This window comes from Danio aesculapii, chromosome 1 (assembly GCF_903798145.1).
Source record: "Danio aesculapii chromosome 1, fDanAes4.1, whole genome shotgun sequence".
Lineage (NCBI taxonomy): Eukaryota > Metazoa > Chordata > Actinopteri > Cypriniformes > Danionidae > Danio > Danio aesculapii.
Window position 1 is genome coordinate 26,270,970 of NC_079435.1, and position 20,365 is coordinate 26,291,334.

A 20,365-nucleotide genomic window follows, 5' to 3' on the forward strand; every position below is an offset into this window, starting at 1 on the left:
TTATGAACTCACATTTACAAGTTAAGGCAAAACAGAAATATTCTCAAAATTGTAATAACAAAAATCTGAATTGGCAGACATGAACCCACTGTTATCACTTTACTCTCAGTTCTGATATTTAAGTTGTGATATCAATTTTGAGGGTTAAAAAATGTTATAACTCTATATAAATCAATTGTTATTGTAAGAAAGTGGTCTTTTTTTGTTCCTTAAAATTGGATATTAGTTTTTATCACACAATTACGTCTGAGACTAGATTCAAAAATGTGATATGTAAACAAATCACAATGCAAGAAATAACAGTAAAAAAGTTACAAATACCTTTTTTATTTTTATTTCTTTTTGTTTTAGACAGTGATTTGGTTCTGTGAGGGCTGTATTAAAAGGCACTTTTAGAAAAGTAACTTTGACTTTATTAGTCTTCTACAATTTAGTCTTTCAATAAGAATGTATTCTCTAAATTTCAGTGTTTTAAATTCCATTAGGTTTGCTCAGAGTTTCATCATGTGTACTTGTCTTTTATTTTGTTTAAAACCTTCATACAGGCATGCAAGTGTGAATTTGCTGTGCTCACTTGACCGTGGTGGCTTTGGTTACAATTTTGTCATATGAGCAGGTGGTGTGTGTCTGAATCATCAGCATGAATCAACAAAATACATACTTGGGAAACGTATAGCTCTACGCTTTATGCACACTTTTGTGTTTTAAATGAATGACCTTTGTCTTCATCTGTTTTATTAGGTGGCTCGGAGTCTGACATCTCTGATGTGAGTCACCACTGTCACTTTTAGTTTATTTGTTACATTCTGATTTTAATTATGGTGACAATTTTGTTTTTAAATCAAACTTTTTGCATTTTTTTTATCCATTATTCATTATTTTGTCTGTGGTATCAGCTTCAGGTTCCCTCCATCAACACCACCTCGTCCAGCTGGTCATGGGATCATGAGGAGGAAAGGCGGCGACAGGAGAAATGGCAGATGGAACAAGAGCGCCTCCTTCAGGTTCTACCAATCACACAGTCTTTAACATTAATCAAAAGAACTTTGATTCTTCTGAAAGAACTGGTTCTTTTGAAACTTTCGTTTCAGTAAAATGGTTTGTTTTATTTTATTGGTAATTATATTTTTGCATGAAAAACATGTATGACGTTTTTTTATTTAATACTATTGGTTACACTTTATTTTTAGGTACAATTCTCACTGTTAATAAACCATTAACTTTGAGATTTCCCCTAAACTCCTCATTTCCTGCTTATTAATAGTTAAGGTAGTAGTTGGATTTGGGTATTGGGTAGGATTAGGGATGAATTATAAGGTTAAGATAAGATTATGCTGAATATGTACTTTTCATAAATACTAATAAACAGCCAATATCCTAATAATTGACAGGCAATAAGCTAGTTAATAGTATGAAATGCTGTCTATACAAAAGTGCTACCATATATTTTAAAATGGTTAAATTTTCTTATTCTGGAATGCACTAAATTGTGCAATATACCATAGTGTATACTGCATGCTTATTACATCTAAGTAACATAATAAAAAATATATATAATATATATATAAACAAGGCATAAAATGTAATAAAGGTTCTTTTTGTTTCCAAGCAATCTATAAAAGGGTGTTTTATTTTTTTTATTTTTTATATAAATGTTTTATTTATTTGTATGTTTAGTAATCTTGTTTAATTGCAGCCATAATATGCCTAACTGTAAATCACAAAGAACTGAGTAGTGAGTGTATATTTTAAAACATTTTTGACCTAGATCAGCTAGATCATTGGTTAGCTTCAAATGCTGCTCATTGAGTATTCACAGAAAATCCTCATTATTCACAAAAAAGATTCCAGTATTCACAACGTCAGTGTTTTTAATCATTAAAAACAAATTGTGTTCACTAGAAGAATGAATGTCAAAGAGATTTGGAACAAGTTAAGGATGAGTAAATGATCAGTGAAATGATTCCTAATCTACCTACTCTATATACACATATTTAAGAACCGGTTACCAAACTGATTAGCACAACCTCTTTTGTGCTTATTCGCAACATGGTTTAGTTGAAAAGAACAGATTCATAGAAATGATTCCTTCGTGATTTTACAATAAACGGATCTTAACTCCATGATTTTTATTTTTATGGTGACATTTATATTCCTAATTGTATATGGGAGTAATTCCGTAAACAGGCATATATATATACAGTGTAATGAAATGTGTATGCACAATTTAGACCTTTTACTATAGCAACAGCTTTTTTTTTTCTCCAGAAATTACATTTCATGTATTGTGGCATGCAGTAATATATTGCTTAAAGGCCATTATTTTGGCCTTTAAATGTCTGCAAAGATGAAAGAGAATAAACTACAAATGTTTACCAGTGACCTTTGGTTGCATTTCTTCCAGGAAAAGTATCGACGTGATCAGGAAAAGCTAGAGGAGGAGTGGAGGAGAGCTCAGCAGGAAGTCTATGGAGAAGAGTACTGTGGTCTTGAGGTCAGTAGACTTTAATCTCTACTTTCATCATTGTCCAATTTGTCTTACTGACCGCATTGTGTATTAATAATGTGATCATTTCAACATAATCTCATGGCAATTCATAGCTTTTTGGTTTAGTGGCTAAATTGTATTAATTTCTCATTCCTACATTAGTAAAAAAAAATGCTCATCTTCCAATTGAACAATGTATTTTAATTAACCCCATAAAATGTATTTAACTTAAACTTTAATTCATCTTAAAAATAATGCATTTTCATATGAATGAAATTATATGAATTATCCACTTTTCAGGCAATGAATAAAAATAGTAAAATAGTTGTAAAATGTTTCCTCTTAAGAACACAGTGGATTATTTACTTTAATCAAAGTATGGATTTAACCTCTTCATCTAATGTGCATGCATTTTTTTTCAGATTTAAATGGATAATTTTTCTGATAATTCATGATTTCTATGGATGTTTATTTGATTAATGATAAACATATGATTCGCAGTGGCGCTGCAGACTTTAAAGGGCACCTATTTGACCCCTTTTACAGGATATAAAATAAGCCTTTGATGTCTCCAGAATGTGTCTAGGGATGGGTATCATAAAAGTTTTAAAGGTATTATAACTTTCATCGATACTACTTATCGGTACGATACTTTGATTCTCTTATTGGTACTTTTTGTAGTGTTTTTTGAAAAAAAAAAACAATACAAATTGAACAGACTTAACAACAGTTTGTTTTATTATTATGTTTTTAATGTAAACTAAAACGAAACCAATAATTGTTAAACAAATTAGTATTTGTTTAAGTATTTAAAGTATTTTTTTTTCTCTGTAAAAGACTGCAAAGTACAATGGTTTGAAGGAAAATGGCATGTTTGACTTTTCTGGCTGAAGTCGGGACCTTTCTTGGTTTACTGTGCTCCCTGCAGTTGAAAATACCCTCTTTGAGTTGCAAATTGCAGTTAAATGAAATAATGTTTATGATTTTTCATTAACGCATTCACATTAAGGAGTTAACAGTGTTTTGGGAGTTAACTGTGTTTTTAATATAGATTTGGAGCATCTTGTAATGTAAAAATAAGCTGTTTTTAAATAAATATGCCTAGTCTAATATTATGCTATTCATATGCTATATTTGTAAATACAGCTGATGGAAAATAATTTTTAATGTTTAAGATTTATTCAGGCTACTGCAGAAAAAAATACTGTTTTCCTTGTAACAAATGTGTTTGTGTTTAACTATTAATATTATACTAATTTAGGTGATTGACTGCTGGCATAACGATGTGGATAATGTAACATAGCTAGGCAGTCCAAAACTTTTCATTGCAGTTAACGCACTTAGCCAATACTTAGCTTAATGCTTTCACTTAGCCAGATTGCTTGCGTTTCCACTTTTAAAGAAAACAACTTGTTGCATTGTTGCTGTCCACTCATGAAATACAACCCATTTGGTTCACCCCGCAAGCTTATGAGCTGTGTGTGCACACTAGTCTGTGTCGAGAACTGTGGAGGCTTTTGACACGCTCGTAGGAAATACGAGCGTTTCTCATCTATGATTGCCAACTGTGCAGACGAATTTCAAATATGGCATATTAGAAAAGGTTGGTCAGTTAAATTTTGCAACTGTAAGTAATGTTTATTCAGAAATAATTCTCCAGTAACGATATCAGTAAAGTTTCAACTCAAAATACCCATCGCCTCTAGAATCTGCCCATTTTGTTGTCTGAATACATTGTAGCTGTTTTTGTAGTCTGTGGCTTTAAATGAAAATGAGCTGGTTCTCCCCACCCACCGTCCCCACGTGCATGTCTGCTTCTCATCATGCATTACAGTACATCAGATAAACAGCGCAGTGATAGAGAGACACTGATGAAACTGAAATAAGGTAATTAGTCAAAAATACCAAGTAAGTTTATTTCCAGCCTGATCTCACAAGGAAATGTAAGAATTTTACGTTTTGTCAGTTTAGTGGCTAATTCGTACGAATTCGTACGAGTTCAGTTGTACGAAAATGTATGATTTTAAAAAGGAGGCGTGGCACCTAACCCCAACCCTCATTGGGTGATGAGCAAATCGTACTAAATTGTACAAATTAGATCGTACGAATTCATACGAATTAGCCACTAAATCAAAAAGTTACGAATTGCCGTGAGATTGTGTTGTTTATTTCATGTATTTGTGATAGAGTTTATTCAAGTTTTTCTGACGTGATGAGTCTCACACAAATGCCGTTTGCAGTACACACACTTACACGTGCGCGTTTACTGACATCGTGTGGCCATGTTGATTATAACAGTTAAGAATTAGCGATTTTACTCTTTATTACAAACATGCTCTGTTTTAAAAAAGTTTTAAACTTATAACAAATATTTTAATCCCAGTTTATTTGCAAAAAAAAAAAAGTGCTGTGGACATGTGTATGCATGCTATTATAGAAACATGGCACCTGACAATCAATTCGGTGGACGGGAAAAACTGCACTCCTTCGTCACGTTGCGATGGGCCTTAAAATCACTGGGATTGGGATCCTATTTTAATGTCAGGAAATAAAAAAAAAAAAAAAAAGACTTGCTGGGTTTATATCACTCAACTATGATTGTGGACACACTATATCTACAGACAGTTCCTTTCCAAACCGCTTACAAAAGTAGATTTTCATCGTAGGTGCCCTTTAATGATGCACACTTTAGTCAAATAAATAAAAAATAACATGCCTATTCATTGCGATTTTAAAAGAGTCACAAGTCAACAGTTTATATGGTTCTGAGCTTATTCATATTATGTTTTCATGAGCTATGGTTTATCCGTAAAATTGCCTGAAATTGTAACCACATTGTAAGGGCAGCATGCAAATCTTTCTCACTTTTTCAACAGTGCTTTCATTTATCGTCATATTCTGCAACTGCTAACTACAGTATGAATAGTGAACATTGTTGTTGTTCATCTCCTGCTATTAGGAGCAGAAAAGCCTTGACGTGCTGTCCAATGGAAACCCTGCCCCTCATAATTCACCTCCCTTCTACAACCAGTCGAGTGCCACCTTTTCAGTGACGTTCAATGAGAATGTGGCAGCAGCACAGAACAGACAGGCCTGTGTGCAAACAGCAGCAGGACACCAGTCAATAAAAGCAGAAGACAAGTGTGATTCACCCACAAAGACTCTGTGGTAAGAAATAAGCCATGCATAGTTGCAAAATACGTTTTATGCATTCCTGACAATATTATGAATGCCTTTTTATTTTAAAAACATATCTTTTAAATCGTTTTAAAAGATGAGATTTAAAATAATAAAATTATTTTAGTAGAGGCAATCAAAGGACTAACATTTGAGAGCAGTGGAGCTGACATCTGCACATGTAATCTTAATAACTCTACTAGTTGTGCCTCTTAGGGATGCACGTTTGACTAGCTTGAGGTGAAACATTTAAGATCCAGATTACTCATTGGTAAGATAAAAATAATACCATCTGTAAATATTGTAACTGCCTTATCTTATGCTTTTGTAGACCATGAAAACCATATACTGTATGACTTCATATCGTTAACAGTAGCTTATGACATTTGAATTTGACATTTAAGAAAAAAGCAAAGCTTTAGTGCAGGTACAAATGCATAAGCTATGTCTTTACACAAATGAAGTATACTCATGACTCATTGCAGAATTGCAAGCTTTTTTCAATTACTTTTTCTTAAACTGGAAAGATATTTGACAAATGTAAAATTTACAGTAAACTGAGGCCATTATTGATGTAAGATAATCAGTGATGTGTATAATACACAACAGGTTGGGAGTGCTAATTAGGAGTGCGCTTCCGAAAACCATCCTTATCCAACTAAGGTTGCAAGTTCTGCCATTACAGACATAGTTCGTTGATTTGGCAATTCCCAAACGCATCGTTTCAATGAACATTTGCAAATTGTGTCGCAAACTTGTACACTTGCAACTACACCTCCGGAGCTGTAGTTAGAAACATAGTTCCTGGCTGTGTTGTGTTCCCAGTTATCCCCCCTATGCCCTATTCATTTAAAACCTTCTAACATTTAAACTTGCAATGTTTAAAAATAAAAAAGCCTTAAAGTCATCTCTCTTAGTTGTAATTTGCTTTCAAAGTATTTTTACAGTTCAGTTTTAGCGATCATCATGTTTACTATTGCGCTCCCTTCGCACATTGAAAACACTGATGTCATTTTCAACACAGCCTCATGACGAAAGCTATAGGTGACCTATTATTTAAAAGTGGAATTTATGTTACGTCTCCAAAGCTTGTGAAAACAAAAAACATAGCATAGCAGGGTTTTAATTTTTAGTAGGTTATTTATTAAGTATCTGTACTGTATATGACATGGGCCTGTTGGTTAGCACATTTCTGCAGTGTCCTACTTAATAATAATAATAATAATCATTATCATTAATATTATTATTAAAGTAGGATTTTTTTTCATTTCATAATAAATATACATTTCTCAATAAATAGCCTTATTTATTTATTAGATTTATATATGATATTAGAATACGTGTTACTGTAGCTTTTGTAAGTGATTTTATGTTTTAGAATAGACAATGTAATGTTCTCAATAATATTTGTAAAGAAAACACTGGCCCTATATGTGCCGTTTACATATATTTCAATTAATATGGAAAGCGAGTGCTTGTTTTTAACTTAACTAATACTGGATTTTTTTTGTTTGAATGTGTGACCGTGTAAAACAATATCATTTGCACCAATTATGGGCTTCTTCTCTAAAGAAGCTGTTACTCCATCCTGTTTAGAGCATCATTATGTACATTTTACATTATAACTAACGTGGTTCAAAGTCAAGCGATGGATCTGCGACAGAAAAACTACGGCTATTGGGAAACACTCGTTGCACCCCAGTTTAGCAAATTGAACTGGCACCAGTGCAACCTCTAATGAAATTTAGTCACTTTAGCAGTAAGTGGTTGCATTTTGTAACCCTCTTTCGAGTCAGTCTGGAGTCCTAATTCAGTAAATAAATTAAATTAAGACATTACATAATTGCAAGCAGAATATTCGCTATTCAACAGAACTCATTGTTGTTTCATCTCCAGCCATAGTGTTTTTTGGTGAGTTTCAAATAAAGTCAAATAAAATAAAGTCTCAAATAAAGATTTAGGCGCTGTTCACTCATATACACCTATTGACAAATGACATTTGTTTTTAGTGTCACATTTGAAGAGCGCTGTTTCTAGTTGGCCAAAATTTATGTTTTTTCTGTTTTTTATTAACATTTTTACTATTAATCACAAAATATATCAAGAAAAACCAACAGACAATGTATATTTTAACAATGCTAAAGAAAAACTAAAAAATTATGTATAAAATGTGTAGTTTATGAGTATGTATAGTTTAGTTTAATTGATATTAATGTTGGTATTTTCTTAAAATATAATTTTCAATTATCTATCCCTGAATCCGTTAATTGCTATAATACACTCACCGGCCACTTTATTAGGTACACCTTACTAGTACCGGGTTGGACCCCCTTTTGCCTTCAGAACTGCCTTAATCCTTTGTAGCATAGATTCAACAAGGTACTGGAAATATTCCCTTAGAGATTTTGGTCCATATTGACATGATAGCATCACACAGTTGCTGCAGGTTTGTCAGCTGCACATCCATGATGCAAATCTTCTATTTCACCACATCTCAAAGGTGCTCTGTTGGATTGAGATCTGGTGACTGTGGAGGCCATGTGAGTACAGTGAACTCATTGTCATGTTCAAGAAACCAGTCTGAGATGATTCACGCTTTATGACATGGCGTGTTATCCTGCTGGAAGTAGCCATCAGACGATGGGTACACTGTGGACATGAAGGGATGAACATGGTCAACAACAATACTCAGATAGGCTGTGGTGTTGACACGATACTCAATTGGGCCCAAAGTATGGCAAGAAAATATCCCCCACACCATTATATCACCACCACCAGCCTGAACCGTTGATACAAGGCAGGATGGATCCATGCTTTCATGTTGTTGACGCCAAATTCCAACCCTACCTTCTGAATGTTGCACCAGAAATCGAGACTCATCTGACGGGGCAACGTTTTTCCAATCTTCTATTGTCCAATTTTGGTGAGCCCGTGCGAGTTGTAGCCTCTGTTCTTAGCTGACTGGAATGGCACCCGGTGTGGTCTTCTGCTGCTGTAGCCCATCCGCCTCAAGGTCTGATGTGTTGTGTGTTCAGAGATGCTCTTCTGCATACCTCGATTGTAACGAGTGGTGATTTGAGTCACTGTTGCCTTTCTATCAGCTGGAACCAGTCTGGCCATTCTCCTCTGTCCTCTGGTATCAACAAGGCAGTTGCACCCACAGAACTGCCACTCACTGGAAATTTTCTCTTTTTCAGGCCATTCTCTGTAAACCCTAGAGATGGTTGTGTGTGAATCCCAGTAGATCAGCAGTTTCTGAAATACTCAGACCAGCCCGTCTGGCACCAACAACTATCTCACGTTCAAAGTCACTTAAATAATCATTCTTCCCCATTCTGATGCTCGGTTTGAACTGCAACTGATCGTCTTGACCATGTCTACATGCCTAAATGCATTGAGTTGCTTTCATGTGATTGGCTAACTAGAAATTTGTGTTAAAGAGCAGTTAAACAGCTATACCTAATAAAGTGGCCGGTGAGTGTATATAATATTTTTTAAATCACCACTGAAACAGTAATGATATTTTATTTGATCTTATTTTATTTTGAGCATGTGCATGTCTTACTGCTGCTTCACTGCATGTGTCTGTGTTTTGCTTCTGCTCTGTCCCGTCCTGCTTCAGCTCAGAGGAGTCCTATGGGTTTGCCAAGCTTACCGTTTCCGACAGGTCAGTTTGCTTTTGTGGCTGGACTGTATTTGCTGATCTTAATAGCTTTTGTGGCTTTGTGTACTGAAAGGTTTCCCAGCATCTTAAAGGGGAAGTCTGCATTTTCACATCCATGCACCATTTCAGTGTCATTTAAAGACCAATTTATAAGTACTTATGTTCTCATCAGAAATGTAAATAAAGGATTAGGATTTATATTTCTGATTACATTTACATCCAGCATTATTTCTGTTTATTTCTGATCACATTCTTTTCCCTCTCAATTGTCAATTTGAATAATTTGTTGTTGCTAATGCTTAAATTACAGATATTACCTATTTTGTCTTGGAGTATTACTTTATTATTGCTGTATTACTAAATTGATGTATTTATTTTTAATAGGACAAAGTCAAAATCTACTCCTGCACTTGAAGCCTTTCACAAACAAGATGCTAAAGGTTTGATTACTTTGCATTTGGTTATTTTTATGCGAGTGCTTGTGAGCTGACTGTCAGGTAGAATGCTTGTTTTTTCTGTGTTTTCCTTCGCTGGCAGCAGGCTGCGGTAAGAAGAAGGGACAGCTGTCGCAGGTAGAGAAGGAGCGTCTGCAGATCCTGGAGGAGATGAGGAAGAAGACGCCGCTCCTCACTGACAGCAGCTGGATCCGGCAGCGCAACGCCAACATCAACAAAGAGACCATCTCTGTGGGCACATCAATCAGGAGGTCCTGATAAATGAACCGAATATAAACCATTTTCTTATATTATCCAGTATAAATTCATCATCCTAGTATCATTAACCTTTAGTACTTAAAATAATGGCTGCTGAAATTTCAGCTTGAAATAAAATTATTTTATTTAGTGTCATTGTTGTAAATGTGATTCGATATGTGGTCATCATAAAACATACAATTTACATTAATTTAAATTGTAATATTTTACAGTATTACTGTTTTTACTGAGTTTGCTCAAATAAGTGAAGCATCGGTGAGTTTGAGACTTTCTAAACCACAAGAATTTAATAATTTGAATTGTTATTTTTAATTAGGTATATTAATCCGCACACCACAGCTTAGTTTTAAAAATATACAGTGACACTGTAATAATTTAAAATAATAAATAAAATAATCTGTTTTTGATTTAGTGTAAAAATTGTGACAACAATTTTATTTTCTCCAGCCATTATTCCATTTGTCAGCTTTACATGATACTTCAGAAATGTTATTAACATGGTATTTTAGTGTTCATGCAACTTTTGTTTTGTTTTTGGACATTAAAAACAATGGATGCAGTTTTGGGATTCTTAGATGTACATTTAAATAATATAATAATAATAATTATAAATTTTATTTGTATAGCACTTTTTCTACAGTATATACATGCAACTCAAAGCGCTTCACAAACAAACAAGCGTTGTAAAATAAACCAAATAGAGAAATGTATTGATAAAGCAAAATAAACAAATACTCATATAAAAGCATACATGTACATGTACATGCATATATGCATATATCTACACAATCACACACAAACAACTCCTTACATATGCATATATATGCACACACTGTACATGCATACATACAGTTGAAGTCTGAATTCTTTGCCCCCCTGTTTATTTTTTCCCCAATTTCTGTTTAACGGAGAGAAGATTTTTTTTCAACACACTTCTATACAGCTTAAAGTGACATTTAAAGGCTTGACTAGGTTAATTAGGTTAACTAGACAGGTTAGGGTAATTAGGCAAGTTATTGAAATAATTCTGACTTTAACTGTACATACACCTACACAATATACATATATACATAAAATGCACAAATTTAACATGCTGTTATATTCATATGCGATTTTGAATAGGTGCGTCTTAGTCCAGCGCTAGAAGTGAGTAGCAAACGGTTTGGATTGCATCTCAATAAGCAGTCAGAAATGTAAGGTGTATATAGTACATGTGTTTATTCATTTATAAATTTTTTTTTCATCACTTCAATTTCGTTGTTTACTATGCTACTATTTATGTAGTTTGCAGTATCATAGCCCCCTCTCTCCACCAATGTGTTTTATAATAAATAAAGCAACACTTTTTTAACACCAATTCAGCATATTACACACAACTTTGAAATATTATATTCTGCTCTGAACAATGGAGTAATCATGCTAAATATTTAGTTTTGCTATCACAAGAATAAATTACATTGTAAAATATATTAACCCTTTAACTGTCTCACCAAGAGCACCAAAGCATTTCTTAACTCCTAATGTCACAAGTTAAGACACTCAATGCATTTTTTTAACTCATCCCATAATTTCTATAATATCAACCTCTACCAAATGGTAGATTTTATTTATTTTATTATTATTTTTTTATGGTAAAAGTACCGTAATTAATACATATACTTTGAAAAATCTGAAAATGTAACGTGTAAGACCAATTTATTTAAAAACATAATCGAAATAAAACATTTTTAATACTAAATCACCTTTATTTTTTAAAGTATGCCATAAAATAATTCAGATACACATTTAACACATTTTCTTGATTTTGGTTTTATTGTAAAAAATAAATAAATAAATAATAAATCAAGTGTAATAGTGCAAAAGGATTGTTTGTTTTATTTATTTTTTATTTTTTTTAGAAACCAACAATGCTGTTTAGTCTAAACCATTATTTAAAACAGTCATTATTTAATACAGTCAAAATATAGTCAACCTTTTGGTAGAGCAGGCAGTTAAAGGGCTAATATACAATTATTATTATTACTATTTTTTTGTTTACTTAAAAGAATAGTCCTACCGCGAAGTTCCAGTAGTATTCAGTATCTCAAACTGTGTCTCTTTGTTATAGATATGAGTCTATGGACAATCTCCACACAACTAACTCGTGGTCCAGGCAGTCGTACACTTCCGGCTTGTCCAGCAGACCTCATTCTGCATTGGGAAGCAGTGGCTCTTACAGGAGTGGACGCAGCAGCCTGGGCCCCGGATCAGCCATCTTCTCCACTGGAGTTAAACTGAACTCAAACACAACTACACCTGAGCCGACGGCCCTTGAGTCCCGTCCAAACTCTCAGCAGCAGGGCAGGTACGGACTAGTCATGTGTGCAACCGCTCTTTTTACATTTAAATAATACTTTTCATTTTTCTTTTTTATTCAGTAAATGCATTTTCAGTTTAAAAACTTTGAATTTAATGCTAAGTGCAGCTCTTTTGTTTTTCCTAAAGAAGGATCTCACTCTACCATACCTTTAACCCCAGGTATTTTAGCACTCAGTGGCTGTGTTCAATATGCAGTACACTGGTATTCCATTCTGAGTATGTACTGTAGTGTATACTGAGTACAATTTCAAAATATTATACATGAGACCGTATGCTGCTTTGATATTCCTTACATATAATTGTACTCTACAAAACCTATATCGATAAAATATATGTGAAGTTAGTGATGCACTGAAACGAATGAACATTCAGGTTGCAGTTAAGCAAATAGAATATAAAGCGTAAATAAATTTTTCGACCATTTAGTTTCTTGATTAACTATGTATCATGACCAATTTATTTAAACATTAAAGTAATGTTAAGACATTAAATACTAAATTGCATTGCAGCTCAATATGTTGCATATATGTCTATAAAAGTTTTCTAGGTAACTATTTGAGCTGTCAAATGACTGAAGTGATGAATGTTTAAATAAAAGCTGTTTCCAAATTCCACAGTTGAAACTTTCAGTGACTAATAGTTTATTTGAACATGCCTTCATTCAGATATAATTTGAGCTATAACCAGTAGTAAACACGATGGTTACATACTTCAATTGTGACCAATAGTTAATTTGAACATGCCTTCTGTTCATTTAGATGTAATTTGTGCTATAACCAGTAGTAAATATAATGCTTTTATACTTTAACTGTGACTCTTAGTTTATTTGAACATGCCTTCTGTTTATTCAGATATAATTTGTGCTATAACCAGTAGTAAACACGATGGTTACATACTTCAACTGTGACCAATAGTTAATTTGAACATGCCTTCTGTTCATTTAGATGTAATTTGTGCTATAACCAGTAGTAAACACAATGGTTACATACTTCAACTGTGACCAATAGTTTATTTGAACATGCCTTCTGTTCATTTAGATATAATTTGTGCTATAACCAGTCGTAAACATAATGGTTATATACTTCAACTGTGACCAATAGTTTATTTAAACATGCCTTCTGTTCATTCAGATATAATTTTTGCTATAACCAGTAGTAAATATAATGGTTTAATATCTTAACTGTGACCAATAGTTTATTTGAACATGCCTTCTGTTCATTCAGATATAATTTGTGCTATAACCAGTAGTAAATATAATGCTTTTATACTTCAGCTGTGACCAATACAGGAATTTATGAGTAAAACATAATTTATTGTTTGTTTTTCCTAGAAAGAAAAATGTATAGCTTTAAGTTTAAACTGTGACTTAGAAATAATGTTCTGCAAAGTTTGTGTATCAACAAAAAACACAGGACTAAAAGCTTTGTCTTGAGATTAAACGATCCAAATAATCAGTATAGATAAAAAAAGAGGACCTAATATTAGTAGTCCAGCATAAGTGTGCATACAGCTGACATGTTTATCTGCAGTTTATCCAAACTGTGTGCATAAAAAAACTGATACCTTTCACGTAAGAAATGGTAATAAAATCTTACCATTTCAGCTGATGAAATTTCAGTGCATCACTAGTGAAAATTGTTATTATGTGTTTACACGTATATAGGCCAATATGACTTTTCTATTGAAAAGTAAAGTTACTATGTACAGTATACATGCAGTATAGTAAGGTATTATACTATTCGTCCGCCGCCAGCCCTCTCTGGTAAATGTAGTGGACTGAGACAGAGGTCTTGTGTGTGACATTGAGCATGTGGTGCCTGTAGGCTGGTCAGTGGCAGGCGGATGTGCTCGAGGTGTGAGCAGCCGCTGGGGAAGGGAGCTGCCATGGTCATCGATTCCCTGGAGCTCTGCTTTCACATTGGCTGCTTCAAGGTGAGGCCGGAGGTCACCTGAAACTGAGAGAACTGGCCATCCATGGACATGCCTGGGGTTTTAATCTTCATCATCTGGGGAAATGGGAGAGAATTAGCCACTACTCTTTTGGTGAAGGCAATCAGATTACAAGCATGCAGGACAAATGAGAAGGGCTGTCTTTTTAAAATCCCAATTAAAGAATAAATTATGTAAGGAAATGTACAACTGATAAAATATAGCTAATTATTTCAGTAATGATTTGTTTCATGGTGTGTTCTCTTTTGGCAGGTTTGGTTTGATTCAAACTGATAAAAGTAACATCGCATTTAGACACATCCAATGAATGAGCTTTAATTCCAGCATATGGCATCGTTTTATAAGTTTGTAACTATGTTTGTAAAATATATGCCTTTTTTGGGTATATTTAGGTTTGGTTTTAGAAGCGACAGTGAATGATAAAGTATAAACACACCCTTAATTTTAAGCCTCCACACTGATCACACCGGTGTGATTTAGAACATTCGGTGCATCACATGATTGGTTGTTAAATTAAAATCTGATTTCCCATGATGGCTTATGCTAAACTAGAGAAAGACATACATGCGTGGTCTTTAAAGTAAATTACTGTTTTAAAACAAATTTACACATTTAAATATAAGGGCTACACATAAGTTCAATCAAAAAGCATGGTTTGTAAAATGCACTCTGATGTCTATGCAGATGAAAATAGTACTTTTAAACATAACCAGATGATGTGCTTCTCAGTAAAGTCTAGATCGGATACGTGGCCGGCCGGAAATGCGATATGCACATCAATTATAATAGGATTTTTTATGACACTGTATAACAATAATTAATATTTTTACAGTACTGTGGCGGTTGAGTTTAGGGTTGGGGTGGGGGTAGACGTTAATATAATATAATAACTGGGAAATTTTATAAAATAATAATAAATGATTCTCGTTAACTTCCGGCTGCATCCATGTCCAATCTAGCAACAACCGTGCTTCTTTCATCAGATACACACCGATTAGGTTACTAGAACATTTACTTTATTTTTCTCATAGTGAAATAACCACATCATGTATTTCTGGAGAAGTTGATGAATTAATGTTGTAAATCCAGCAGCTCAAATCTCTCCATTGATTTATAGACTAACATGGCAACACCTACCATCTCATATAAAATAATATGATTGTTATTAAGCTGTTTAAATGATGCAATACATGTTCATACACGTATTTGAGAATTCGGAATATCTGAGAATATTTAATAACTTAAAAATGTTGTGCGAAAGGGTTAAGATAACTAGTTGTGTCAAACTGCAAATGAAAACATAAGTCCAGCCTGTTTTCTGATTGTCTTTTATTAGTACCTCAGCAAAGCCTAGTTAGGCTAACCTGACCTGTGCATCACCAGAACCCTGCCAGTCACTGAGCACACATGCCTTTCCTATCATCAAACTATACCACATTTTCTGGAAAATAAGTGTTTATATAATATTTTTTATGTTTCATATAGAATTTATATTATATTATGACATAGATCTATGGAATAAAAAAATGAGACCACGTGACCACTCAGTTTCTTTGGATTTGCTGTATTTAATAGGTATTTTTGTATTTCAACAATGCACTTTACACAAAGTGCAGTTTTATAATCAAATTCAACTTATTTTCCAGAAAACTGAGCTTTAATCTTTCATCCCTTGCTTTCATACTAATGATGATTATTTCTTTTAGATTGCTATATTTGGTTGCAGGGGTTTGTGTTTTGTTTACAGTACTTGCTTGTTTGTTCACTGCAGCACAAGACCGTTTTATCACCGCTTCACCAGCCTTCACTAAAAATAATCACCTTTTCATTTGTACAGTAGCTGTGGTGGAGGAGCTGCACGCACTGACTCAATAATCAGCATTTCTAATGAATAATTAATTTGACTTGAATGTGGGCTGCTTTTGGGGCTCCTTAACCTTTTGTTCGTGGAGTCATGGGGAAAAAAAGGGTTGATTTGTGTCCAGTCTGAGGGTCTTTTGTTGATTGTTGCAGTGTGTCAGCTGCAGGACTGAGCTTGGTCGAGGGCCTGAATCCGGAGCTCAGGTCAGAGTCCGACACAGACAGCTCTTCTGTAACACCTGCTACTACAGAATCAGAGGTAAGCAAGAGACAACATCATATTATGTATGCACATCCAGTGAACTAGTTGCTCTGATTGGCCTGACTCATCAAATATGTTGAAAATGCTGGTCTTTGGACTAGCTTTTATTCCTGGATAAAAATCACACTGCTGATGGTCCTGATTAAAACCAGTCTGGTTATAAACCTGGCAAAAAAATGACACTCTCAAATGGTTCACAATCACTTGCCTTTTAGTTTATTTTTTTAGTTTATTTTACTTTATTCACCAATACTGCGTTTATTAAAACATTAATGTTTTGCTATATTATATACAATGTAAATGAATCGTTTTCTTCTTGAATTTATGTATTAGGGATTTTATGGTACAAAAATAATGTTCAGAAAGTTTTAGTACATGCCTTGATTTTGAAGTACATTTTAAATAATGACAGTTAAAGTTATTTAAAGAATGACTGTTTTAAGTATTGTTTTACACTACAAAGCATTGATGGTTTACAAAAATAAAAAATCAATCAAACAAATATCCTGTTGCACTACTACTAGATTTTGGGTTTATTGTAAAAGAAGAAAAAAAAGTATCTTAAATGAGATACTGAAATATTTTAAGGCATACTTCAAAAAGTAAAGATGATTTAGTATTCAAAAATGTTTTATTTTGATTGTTTTTTAATGAATTGCTCTTACACTTCATCTTTTCTGATTTTCATAGTACATTTATTTATTCTGTACTTTTACCATAAACCGACATGCCAACCATTTGATAGAGGTTGATAGTTTTAAAATTACGGCATGTGTTGAAAAAAAAAAATGCATTGAGTGTGTTAACTAGCGACATAAGGAGTTAAGAAATGCAGTAAAGTTCTTGGTGGGGCAGTTAATGGGTGTAAAAGCAGTGAAATACTAAACCATTTGCAGCTGCCTCTTACACACAATTCTGTTATACTTAATAGGCAAATTATTCAGTTGCTTTTTTTTTTTTAAATGAACACCTCGAATGTAAATTGCACAAGGTATTTTTAGTTTAATAACTACATTTAATAATAAAAATATGAAGTAGTATTTGTTTGTTTGACTAATTTACGCGGTGACTTATAATTAGTTTTTATGACTGATTTATCTAAACGTATCTAAAAGTAAAATATAATGAAAATATTGTCTAATATTGCACTATTTTTTAGAAAAAAAATTTCATCAGTTCACTAGAAAAAATATGGACTTTTTGTGTACTAGACCAGTGTTTCTCAACCAGTGGGCCTTAGCTATCCTGCATGTGGACCGCGAGATTGCTTAAAATTTATTATAAATAAATTTTAAAATATTAATAAAATTTAAAATATTAATATTATACTATAATTTTTGGATTTCATTATTAATATGCTATATTAAAATGATCGAAGTAATGCACTTTCTCCTGTTCACTGATTGAGTACTTTAAACTCGGCGCAAAAACAGCCTCATAATTGCGTCTGCAACTACACGTACGTCTGTTCGTTCACAAACTATGCATAAAGTGGAAGTCTCTATGTATTTTTGTATTTTTCATAGTTGTCCAAATTAATGTCCTGTAAGTGTTTTATTACGGACGAGCACCCACACAGGAGGATCTAGCGGGGCTCAATGGTGTTTCTGCCATAGAATGCAAAATAAACTTACAAATGAGCTCCAGACACACTGTGATGGATCTGTTCACTGCTCCTGTCAGCAATCTCTCAATAATATCCAGCTGCAAACTCAACCGCCATCAGATCGACGCATTCCACAGATTTAAAGTGTTTTACTGTATTTTACATTTGTCTGTGTATTTAGATATTTAATAGTCAGTCAGTCCCGTTTAAAGCAGAAGCAGGTCTTTTGCAATCTCCCTGTTGACCTGTGGTTGTCTTTGAATTTAAAACTAGATAGATAGATAGATAGATAGATAGATAGATAGATAGATAGATAGATAGATAGATAGATAGATAGATAGATAGATAGATAGATAGATAGATAGATAGATAGATAGATAGATAGATAGATAGATATGTAGGTAGATTTATTTATTTATTTATTTATTTATTTATAAAATGCTGATCATAAAAAAAATTATAGAAGCAAAGACTATAGAACACGCATGACATGTCACTTGTATAGTTTTGAATGGGGAAAAGTGTAATGGTTAATGAAGGTGAAGACCCGCCTTCTAGTGGAGTCAATCAGCGTTCACTATGACTGAGGATTCTCCGAGGGGAGAGGCTCGGACCAGACGTGAGTTTCTGCAGATTTTGTGTGATTCGAACATTAAGAAATGAAACTAAAGAGACAGTTGTTAAATTTTATTGGTGATTCCTAATGTGAAATGTAATTGTGAGCTTGGCAAAAAGTTTTAGAAGCTTTGATGTTTCCCCATTCAAACAGAATGCCCGAGCATACTGCCCGAGAGGCGTTTTAAAGATGGCCACAGAGTGAAATGACTTGCCTTAAAGGGACTTTGATAGAAGGCACAATATATATGTGTTAATAAATAAAGGTTTAATTGAGCATTTCATACATTACAAACATTTTAAAGAAAATGTCAAACAGGTGGGCCTTCAATAATAGTTTGGAGAAAGAAGTGGGCTCCAAAGTCATAAAGGTTGAGAAGCCCTGAACTAGACACTGAATAATTTGTCAGAAGTAAATCAATCAAACCAAAAGATAGAGCTTTCTTGACAAAATTGAACAGAAGTCTCTGGTTATTGTTGAAAGTTCCAAAATACAAAGCGTATTGCAATTATTAGACAGGAACTGCACTGTGTAAAATAAAAACACAATCCAGTTTTATTTATTTATCAACTGAAACGGCATTGATTTTAGGATTAAATAATCAATATTGATTCATTAAAATGAAGCTACTGTATATAGGCTAACACTAGCAGTTTCAAATTAAAATCACATTTAGTTGCACTGAACTATCAAAACACTTTAAAATATCACTGTCATCACAAATTGTCACTTCACTACATTTATTATTATTATTATTATTATTATTATTTTTAATTCTAAGACTTTTATCTTGGATAATCTAATCTGAATTGGACGACCAAGGTTTGAAGTTATAGTAATAACATTTGGTTGCTAAAAACTGCTATTCAATTCCTTTTCCATATTTTGGTTGAACTCATTTTGATCCTCAACCTAATTGTACAGCTAATGGTCTAATCCGATTCAATGATCTATGCTAAGATAAGCTAAAAGTGTTCCCACCAGACCCGATGACCAGTTGTGAATGGAATTAAAAATGGTAAAAGTCAACTCTTTAACTTGCAAAATAAGCCTAAATAAATAAAAATACAGAGAGGCTCAGTTTGAAAGCAGCTTCAGCTTTTAAGGCCAGCATGCTAACTGCGAAACTCTGCACTTCCCTCCCAGTCTGTTCCTCAATCTCCAAGTGACCAGAATGCATTGCAACAGATCGAAGAGGAGGAGCGCACCGCAGAAACAGCCACAGGAATCGCAACTATTAACACAACCTAACCACTGAGACTGGCTTTCTGTCCACTGCTTCCACAATCAATACACTGAGACTGCTATTTCTGTGATTTTTCCCATAGTATGACCTCTACGTAGTGAAGAGTTCCGACATGTTTGATCACTGCTGAAACCCCTGAGGTTGTTTCTGTACTGACTGACATCCACATAGTAAGATGCAATACTAAGCATTTATGCATTCCATGTGGCAAGTAATAACATGTCTACTGTATTCCTAAGAACTGTTTTTTATGCTGTTGTTTTTTCATGCTGAAAACTAATTTGTCTAGCATATACAGTATGATTATTCTCTCATTCCTTTAATATAAGCTTTCCTCAGAATTATTTAATAAATGTTGTAGCACACCTTATTCGGTAATCACGCACTTTTGTTCTCTTTTATTAGAAAAAAATCACATAGTGGTG

General features: G+C 33.6%; 1 protein-coding gene across 1 annotated transcript in view; it reads left to right on the forward strand.

Moving 5' to 3' along the window:
• The window catches only part of lmo7b (LIM domain 7b), a 90,605-nt gene extending 70,651 nt beyond the window's left edge, over window positions 1-19,954 (forward strand). Inside the window, exons 20-30 of the mRNA XM_056458048.1 lie at window positions 742-767; window positions 897-1,004; window positions 2,405-2,494; window positions 5,448-5,656; window positions 9,288-9,332; window positions 9,714-9,769; window positions 9,867-10,035; window positions 12,150-12,386; window positions 14,224-14,332; window positions 16,364-16,469; window positions 19,841-19,954. Coding sequence (XP_056314023.1) covers window positions 742-767; window positions 897-1,004; window positions 2,405-2,494; window positions 5,448-5,656; window positions 9,288-9,332; window positions 9,714-9,769; window positions 9,867-10,035; window positions 12,150-12,386; window positions 14,224-14,332; window positions 16,364-16,469; window positions 19,841-19,863 — 1,178 coding nt within the window. The 3' untranslated portion in view covers window positions 19,864-19,954. The remainder of the gene's footprint in view (window positions 1-741; window positions 768-896; window positions 1,005-2,404; window positions 2,495-5,447; window positions 5,657-9,287; window positions 9,333-9,713; window positions 9,770-9,866; window positions 10,036-12,149; window positions 12,387-14,223; window positions 14,333-16,363; window positions 16,470-19,840) is intronic.
• Window positions 19,955-20,365: the final 411 nt, after the last annotated feature.